This window comes from Lepidochelys olivacea (assembly GCF_965140295.1).
Source record: "Lepidochelys olivacea isolate rLepOli2 genome assembly, chromosome: 12".
In the NCBI taxonomy this organism is placed as follows: Eukaryota; Metazoa; Chordata; order Testudines; family Cheloniidae; genus Lepidochelys; species Lepidochelys olivacea.
Window position 1 is genome coordinate 25,035,299 of NC_140422.1, and position 9,440 is coordinate 25,044,738.

The 9,440-nt window shown below is 43.8% G+C and overlaps 1 protein-coding gene across 1 annotated transcript; it reads right to left on the bottom strand.

Annotated features, from left to right (window-relative positions):
* Nucleotides 1-654: 654 nt before the first annotated feature.
* Nucleotides 655-8,294, bottom strand: PDCD2L (programmed cell death 2 like). The gene is made up of 7 exons (XM_084644592.1): nucleotides 7,978-8,294; nucleotides 6,783-6,946; nucleotides 6,562-6,631; nucleotides 5,600-5,997; nucleotides 4,572-4,685; nucleotides 3,407-3,558; nucleotides 655-1,266 (listed from the first exon to the last, which is right to left on the bottom strand). Exons 1-7 carry the CDS (start codon nucleotides 8,107-8,109, stop codon nucleotides 1,136-1,138), a joined length of 1,161 nt encoding a protein of 386 aa, XP_084500718.1. The 5' UTR covers nucleotides 8,110-8,294; the 3' UTR covers nucleotides 655-1,135.
* Nucleotides 8,295-9,440: the final 1,146 nt, after the last annotated feature.

Here is a 9,440-nt window from a genome sequence, read left to right on the forward strand (position 1 = left end):
TAAGGGTTTAGCTAACAATTTTAAAAAACACCTTTTGTCATAGGACTTACCCACATGCAGAGATTAAGAACAGGGCTAAGCAAAACCACTCAAACTAAAATAAAGGTGTTCACACGGGGGGGGGGGGGGGGGTTAACTAAACACAGGCACAGTTATATGCAGCCAATGCCCTAGGTTAGAGAAGCACTTAGATCACAGAAGTTAGGCTGTACCCATCCTCCCAGAATCAGGAATATATGGAATAATTCCTAGCACTGCATCTGAAAGCTTGCATCCTTATATGTGTTAAAGCAAAAATGGGTAACAGGAGATTGAAGAAGAGAGGGATTAGAAACGCATTATAAGAGAGGTAGTTTTAAACCCTTCTTCATATCATAGAAGCTTCCCATACAAAAGCATGTGTAAATGGGATAGGACTCAAACCTATATCCCTGTTTTCCACAATCAAGCCTGTACCTAATCACTACTGTGCTCCTTGTTAATGTTTCTCAAAGCTCAACGGGAGGAGAGGCCGTGCACCTGGAACTCAGTATTAGTAGCACCGCAGAAAGTCATAAAGAGACCCTCATCCTTAGCACAGTAGTCCTAGTAAAAAATGCATTTTCTTGGATCACAAACTGCATATTCACTTAATGCCAACGGAAGATAAAGAAATCCAATTGAAAGGCCTGTATTTTATACTTAATCAGATTGATATACAGAACCCTACAGAGGGGGTCAACTTTTCCCGCTGAACAGTTGCAGGATTCTAGAATGCTGCCTAGCTGACATAAGCCAAACAAAATAAAGCTAGAGCAAGTGCAATAAGAACAACCTTCCTCCTTTCCCTCCCATTCCTGACCGTTTTAAAGTACTCATAGTTACTAGCTAGAATATGTACTACTAAATCACTATACAAAATTGTGTACATAAGCAACAAAGTAACAAATCTTGTGCATGTACCAAGTTTTATGAAAGTGTATTAATATTCACTTCCCAGAACAGCTGTTTTGGAGTTCTCTTTGCAAGAATTACTAAAAACCCACACTACCATGACTTCAAAATGTCACCATATTTTCATTATGTGACATTTTGCTGCACAAATACCTTCATTTTACTCAAATAAGAACTTTATCTGTTCAAGAAAATTAATTTTTTATTTAAATAATTGCTGATCTGGATCTTCTTGTATAAAAATAAATTCCTCCAAGGGGTTCTGATGATTAGCTGGCCAACAGCTTCTTTCACATGTGTAAACTATACCTGTTCCAAATTCCACTGATAGATCTGAAAAAAGTAATATTTAAGAGTTTACAACATGTACTGTATTAGTGGTTAACATTTTAAAAGGCAGGTGTTTATAACTGCATTCACAAAAATGTATAAGCAGGATACGCAACAAACAGCTATTTACATACCTAATTGGTCATTTGTTCATGTGCAGTTCTAAAAGTATAGCCCTTTCTCCACAGGTAATTAAAATATCTATTTACAGTGGGGCAGACAGGTAGACTGGTACAATTGTAAACAACTTTGGGATGCTAATTAGTGTCCCAATCTGGCAAACACTTGTGCACATGCTCAACAGCATGTGAGAAGTCCTATTGACTTAATTATAATGTCTTGTAAGCATATGATGGGGTAAGGGGGCACTGGCAGTAGCTAGGCAAAAGGACTACTCACATGCCTAAAGGTAAGCAAATGTGTAAGTGTTTACAGGATACTGGACTTAATTTGTTTTTTTTAATAATGTCAAAGAACTTTTTAGGGTCCAGAAACTTAGCACTTAAAAATTATCTAAAACTCACGTTCCACTTCATTCATTCCAGATTTCAAATACTAATGATAGGCTGAGAGATATTAATAATTCAGTATCTAAAAAAAGTTGGACCCCAGAAGCCCAAGAAGGTTTGCTTAAGATTTATTTATGTTTAAGGAAAAACTATATCGTTTTGGTTATACCTGTTTGTCACCTATGCTGCAGAAATGTTCCATTGCTTCATAAAACTTAATTTGAATGTTAATCATTCTGTAATACATATATAATTACACAGTATCTCACCTATCGGATGCCTCTAAAATATAATTATTTTCTAATGTGAGAATGTATATTATCCACCTCATGTACAAAACAGCATACAGTAATTTAGAAATGAGATTTTCTCTTTCAGTTACAATACAAAATATTACTGTAATAGTTATAAAATTCAGATGGAAGTTTGATTTTTAAGTTATCAATCCTCTGACTGAAATTCACAAAGAACTTTAAGCAGGCCTTGAACATACTACCTTAAAATTTACTGCAATTAAAAAAAAAAGACAGTGGGTCAAATTCTGTTCTCTCATATTTGTATCAACCACTGTGGCGTCAGTGAGGTTGAATAGGTATAACACAAAGAATATAGTTCAGTATGTATTTGGGAAATCACAATCCAATTTGCCTGGAACATCTTTACCATAATCTGCAATGTAGAAGGTTGGTTTCAGTGAAGCCTAAATGATCAGTATTCTGAACTACATTTTGATATAAATACATAATAAATCAGGATTTTGTTTAGTAACTAAAACCTCCTCACCACAAATATGGTTAACCTTTAGGGCTTGTCTACACTTGCTGTGCTGCTGTAGAGTTTAGTGAAGATGATACCTATGCTGACGGAAGAGCTTATCCTGTACTCCACCTCCCTGAGAAGCAGTAGCTATGTTGATGGAGAAGCCCTCCCATGGGCATAGCACTGTCTACCCTGGGAGTTTGGTTAGCATAACTGTTGCTCTGGGGTGTGGATTTTCCACACCATGGAGTGACATAGTTGTACCAACACAAGTTAGTAGTGTAGACTAGGGTTTAATCTCCTTAGCAAACATTGAGTACTTTGTCACTTCAAGGTTTTAAAGAAAACCTGCTGAAATTTTTAAATCAACAAAATTAAAGCTTCTTGTGTGGAGCTGCAGTCTTGTTTGTGATGAAACAGAATTTTAACAGATATTTATTCAGCTCTCAAGTCTTCAGTTTGGACTAGCATTACACATTAATTACTATTCAGGGACAAGGAGTTTTCTAGACTTCTCTTATTGGAAAGGCACTAAGGAAAATATGAGGCTTTGATCAAACAGTCCCAGAAAATAGGAACAAAATGGGAATGGGAACGTTGCTTCTCATTAAAAGGAAACTGAGCAGCTAAAAATCGAACAACAGTGAGTCTTGTACAAGATACTGTCCTCAAAAGACCCCAAAAGCACTGAATACAACCTAACAGAAGGCTACCTTCAATATTAGTTGGCTTCTTGATTGGCTTAATGATATTAAAAATAGTTATTTCATTCACTGTGTACATTTTGCAAGAAGCAGCCTAAATTCCAGTACACTATAATCATAAATCAACCAGCAGATTGACTAGTATTCAGTTAAAGCAACAAAAGATTTAACCTGCATCAACACTCTTCAGCATGCTGACCAATGCTGGCATAAGTTGAAATTCAAAGACTCTGTTACTTCCACAGCTGTTGCAGACTGGAACCATTTCATTAATGCTGGATGAAGGACATGTTATAAATAAAGGCTGGCCACCCCAGGAGTATCTAGAGAAGAAAAAGACCCCTTATTTACATTTTTTGCAACTAAATCTCATTGACTCAGACACATGACAATGTCACATAAGTACTTGGGATTCTAAATCTAAGAGGCTGCTTGCCATACAAATAGGCAAAGATTCTGATTCCTGCTGATGCCCTAAGTTTTAGAAGTATTCATTCATTATTTACAAAGGTTAAAGTGGGGGAAAAAACTTAGAGGGTCATACGAGAGAGCTGGATGACAAAGAATGCAGCCTCCCACTATTTAAAAGAAGACAGAAGCCATTGACTGGTGCCTGTAAGATGTGCAGTACCCTCAACTCTCACTAAATGCAGTTGTGCAATTCTAGTTCACTGGGAACAGAGGGTTCTTAACACCTTGCAATACTGTGGTCCGTTACAGTAAAGCACAACATTTCTGGTACAACAGATCCCTCATCTCCCAAGAACCATTGTTAAAAGGTAGCTTCTGCTTCAATGCAACATGTGGGATACTGTTCTGCACCTCTGAGAAGCACAGCACAGAAATCATAGTCCAAAAGTAAAGAAACTAAGGTGCGCCTCTCCATTTCTGGGCTGCTCTGGGGGCTGGGATGGAGTTACGACAGCTGAGTATCAGCTGCCCAGGGACAGCAATGCTGCTCAGGCTCTCCAATGATCTGTGGACTAAGGTTTCTACCACAAGCCCTGTTCCTGCGCGCGCGCACTCAGTAGTTGTCTTTGTCTTCCTCAGTTCTCCCTTACCAAATCCAGGGCTTTTTGCTCCTCCAACCATTTTTATTGGCATAAAGGAGTCAGAACAGGGGTAAGAATCTCACCTGTTCTGAACAGTGTGTTTCTGTCATCTATACTGTATCTCACACACACACACACACACCACACTTAGCAACTCTTACAAATTAAAATATTTTTAAAAATATTACATTTTCAGTGATGTCAAATCAAAGACTTGTTCATTCTCTGACACAAATGACTGACATTGCACCCCCACCAAAAACATGTTTAGATTATCAAAATACCTTAGAATTTGTTCATGACAGGAAGAAATTCTCTTCATAAATTTATGGAACACATGGTCTCTATTTTTGCCTTCACTCTTTTCATACTTCTCATTATCACCTTCACCTACAAAACTAAACGAATAAGGGGGAAATTTTGCCAATAAGGCGCACAGTACAGTATACATGTTCAAAAATAAGTATGGTTACTCTGAGGAAAAACACACTTGGAAGTTTCTTGTTATATTACCCATAATTAAATGACACCTGTTTCTTAAATTAGAGGCAACCCTTTAATAAAGTGTAATTGATCAGTTTGGTCCTGATTCATAGATATTCACTGGCTCACAATCATTAAAGCTATTTCTAACTAACCTGTAATATAATGCATGAAATCAAATCCACCACATACTTGTTTATATCTAGTGTCATTCCCTTCTGTGATCTCTCAAAGCCCTTCCAGTTTTTAATTTTGGTATTTTTTTAATTTATTCCCAATACAAAATTGTAAGTCCTCTAACATACTCTTTCAAGAAGGTCCATTCAACTGAACAGGAAAACTACTTCAGAGAAGCATGTATGTATATCCTGCAAGTGATATAATCTTTCGTACCAGATTGAGCCCCCACTTTTCTGTTGTGGGAGCCTATTTTACATTCTAACAGAGTGGCAATTGTTCCTGGTATAAGTGGTCAACTACACAAGTGTTCTAGCAGCATACAGTAACTCTAATGCCCAAAATCTATTTTTCACACTACTTCCCTCATAAAGTCTCTATGGATCCATCTCTCATAGTCATCCAATCCCTTACTCAAATCCACAGGAAAAGGAAGTTTCAATACTAACCTAGGAAACTATAAGTATACTGGACATAATCCATACACAAAATATAATTAACTGTTAATATACAATTAAGATAGCATAAAATTGACTGATGCTCTAATGATTTAGAACCTGAATAGTGATTTAACAAATTTGGAAGAGGTCAGCAGACAGGAGCTCATCAAATGGTCTTCGTTTAACAACACAGACTATAAGCCTATTCTCACCTTTCTGACATCAACTGTTCCAAATCAATGCCCTCCCTCTGCTGATATTCCTTTAAAAGTTTGTGTGCATGATCTGTATCAAGGTAGCCAGTGTAGTCTTCCTCATCCACAACACTGATGTAATAGGACTGGAATCTGGGACAAGAGGTAGGCATTACTATCCCATCTCCACATGGTACTGGCTTACGTAAGGAATCAGAGATATCTGTAGTTTCTGACAGGCTAAGTCCTTGAAATTGAGATGCACACTCTGTGGCTGTGGACAAGGAGGAACTGCTCACTGTGGTTAAGCCAAGTAGGTGACTGGTGGTTCGCACAGGACGTTCTGTTTCATCCCAAATTCCCCAGTCATCTGCTCCATCGCACCAATCCTTTGTTGCAAAGTTATTCTCTTGTTTCTGAGAATAAAAAGGACAATTTTCAAGTGCTGTGTCCCTAAGATATTTCACACATATTTTTATTGACACAAATGAAGGAACTAAGTTTCTCAATTTAATGCTTAATTTAATTTTTCCCCCAATGCTAGATACTGACCCTAAAATTGCCCAAAACAAAGAGAAACGTGCAAAACAAGTGTATAACATGCAAAGATTTATCTGTGGAATAAGATATATTATAACTTTAATATTTAAAAGTTGACTTCTTGTGGAAGGTGGAACAAAGGTAGGACTTACTACATAATTATGGTTCACCATTTCTGTCAAAAAAAACAAAAAAAACCCCAAACAATCTGCTTCATTTATTGCCAACTCAAATTAATCAATAACTGTACAAACAGATTTCAAGTCTATCAGTACAAAAACCATACATTTTTTATTCTCACCCACCCATAGTTAAAAAAAAAAAGTTGTAATCGGGAAAAAAAATATCAGCTGTGAAGAAACTATACATTTTGTTTGAGGTTCCTAAATATTACACTCTATATATCGCACTTAAAAAGAAATCATACTTGCAAGTAATACCTGCTTTAATTTGCAATCTTGTGTTTCTTTTCCTTGCATCTGCAAATACTGGGAACGTAACACTTTCCAGCTAAAGTGAAAAATAAGAAAGTGACACGTAAGAAAAACAAGTAATTAACGTGATAAAGGCAAAAGAAAATAAGAGGATTCATTTTTTGTATTACAGTAGCACCCTCCCCCACCCAGAAGGCTCAGAAGAGAAACGTAAACCATATACATACCTTTCTGATTTTCCCCAGCAGCCTTTCACAGCACAAGCAAATATATTAATGACACGGTGGAATAGTGAGCCTTCAAGGGGGCAATATATCTGCACTATGTGCATCAGGATGGCACCGCAGATCCCACAAGAAGGATAAGTCATAGTTACTGAAGGGGCACAATTCTAGGAGACACAAAACAGTGGCCTTGATTAAGGATGATTTCAAGATGCACTGCACAGTGTTATTTAATGAACTTAGACCTGCTAAGGCAGGGATATGAGAAAGGGATATAAAATTATGGTATGGAGAAAGTGAATATGGAAGTGTTATTTACCCCTTCACATAACACACGAACCAAAGGTCACGCAATGAACTTAACAGGCAGCAGGTTTACAACAAACATAAGGAAGTACTTCTTCACACAACACACAGTCAACCTGTGGAACTCATTGTGAGAGGAAGTTGTGAAGGTCAAAAGAATAACTGGGTTCAAAGAAGAATTAGGTAGGTTCATGGAGAATAGCTCCATCAGTGACTATTATTAGCCAAAATGGTCAGGGGCACAACTCCATGCTCTGGGTATCCCTAACTTTCTGACAGCCAGAAGCTGAGACTGGACAACAGAGGATGGATTACTCAGTAAGTGCCCTACTCTGTTCACTTCCCTCAGACGCATCTGGCACTGGCCACTGTGGGAAGCTAGGCTAGGTAGCCCATAGGTCTGACCCACTATGGCCTGACTTAACGTGGCTATGCAAAAACCCTTCAAATACCAGCCCGTGCTGCCAGCCAGGCCGAGACAGGGGCCAGGCGCATCTCGGAGAACTGAGCATGTACAATCACTGGAGAAAGCTGGGGTCTCCAGCAGCCTTTTGACATCCCCGGCTAAGCTCGTCACAGCGAACTTGAGGCTCAGCTCCTGCGGCGAGCTGGGTGGGCAGAGGCCGGTGCGTGCCGCGGGCTCTCTGGGACTCGCCCCAGGCAGAGGTAAGTGCAGGATGCGGGGGTAAAACGCCAGCAGCGTTGGCGCTGAGCCGCTGCCCGGCAGGGGCCGCCGCGCGCTGGATGTTACCGGCGGTTCGCTCGGCTGTTGCGCTACGAAGCCGCCCAAGCCTCCACCGCCCGCAGCGACCCGGGCTGGCCCCGGCAGTGGCCGCTCCGCTACCGGCCCGCGAGCCCGCCCTCCCCCGTCGGGCACCCGCGGCCCCCTTACCGGGGAGCCGCCCAGCTTGCTGGTGGCCCACGACGGCGGCTGCAGACTGTCCCGGCCGGGGTCCGGGATGGCGGCGTCGCGGAGACCCAGCAGCACGCGGGGCCCCGGAGGGCGGCAGGCAGAGGCGGCCATGCCGGCCTGCGGGAAAGGGGGACCCGAGCGCGTCGTGCCACGTGACTAAGGCAGCCGAGAGGGGACAAATGCAGGCAAGGGAACGTTCCTCCCCGGAGTCGGAGCGCCGGGTTGGGGATTGCGCGAAGCCGCCCTCCGGCTCGCTCCCGGCAGCCCGTGCGCGGCGGGCGCAGGCCGCTTGGCGGCTGCTGCAGTAATCCGGGGGGCTGTGCGCACCTTGGATTGGCGGGCGCGCCTGGCCGGCTGATGGGGCCTGCGGCCCCGCCCCGCGGGCTGCCGAATGGACCGCCCCCTCCCGGCCAGCCCCGCAACGCTGCTGCCCCGGGCTCCTGCAGGCGCTGGCGGCGCGCCGCGGGCACCGCGCCGGGCCCGACGGCCGCCCTGCCGCTGCGCTGGCGTGCGCTCCATGTCGGGCTGCAAGTGAGATTTTCGTCCGAGGAGGCGGAGGGGTCAGTGGATCTACCACGGGGCGGGTCAATGCCTCCCTTGCGGCTGTGTCAGTCCCAGGCTATTAGAGAGGCGAGGGGGGTGAGGGAAGGAGGTTGTCATCGTCAGCTTTATGATTGCAGGAAACCCACCATCCTCGCCCCACCCCGCTCACTCCACCCCCCTCCTCTGTTGCTGGCTCTCCCCCCCCCTCCGGCTCACTCGCTCGGGGCTGGGGCAGGAGGTTGGGGGGCAGGAGGGAGGGTGGGCTCTGGGCTAGGGGGTTGAGGTGCAGGAGAGGGCTCTGGGCTGTGGCCAAGGGTTTGGAGTGCGGGAGCGGGCTCAGGGCAGGGGCACGGGGTTGGGGTGCAGGCCCAGGAGGGAGGTTAGGTGTGGGAGGGGGCTCAGGGCTGGGGCAAAGAGTTGGGCGTGAGAGAGGGTTTAGAGCGTGGGCGGCGCTCAGGCAGCTCCCGGAGGCGGTGGCATGTCACTCCTAGGCAAAGGGGGGGCCAGGGGGCTCTGTGCTTTCCCACACCCCAAGGCACCGCCCCTGCAGCTCCCATTGGCTGTGGTTCCTGGCCAGTGGGAGCTGCGGAGCCGGCGCTCAGGGTGGTACCTGTGCTGTGGGCAGGGGTAGCATGTGAAGCCCCCCTGGCTGCCCCTGCACTTAGGAGCCGGCGGGACATGCAGGCCCCTTCCAGGAGCCCTTTCAGTGTCCCTTTTCAACCAGGCGTGCCAGTCGAAAACCGGATGCCTGACAACCCCATGAGGGAATAGTTGGTCCAGTAAAAGATATTTACTCACTCACCTTGTCTCTCAGCGCAAAAAGAAAGATACTGCATCAACAAAGAGCCCCAAAGAAATCTGATATGACTAATGCAATTAAATTTTACATTGGTGCAGGC

Coding starts and splice junctions, on each gene's coding strand:
- PDCD2L (XM_084644592.1), bottom strand. CDS start 8,109: ATGGCCGCCTCTGCCTGCCGCCCTCCGGGGCCCCGCGTGCTGCTGGGT. Junction 6,947..7,977: donor GCAAGCTGGGCGGCTCCCCG/GTAAGGGGGCCG, acceptor TGTGTCTCCTAG/AATTGTGCCCCTTCAGTAAC. Junction 3,559..4,571: donor TGTCATGAACAAATTCTAAG/GTATTTTGATAA, acceptor TTTCTTCTCTAG/ATACTCCTGGGGTGGCCAGC.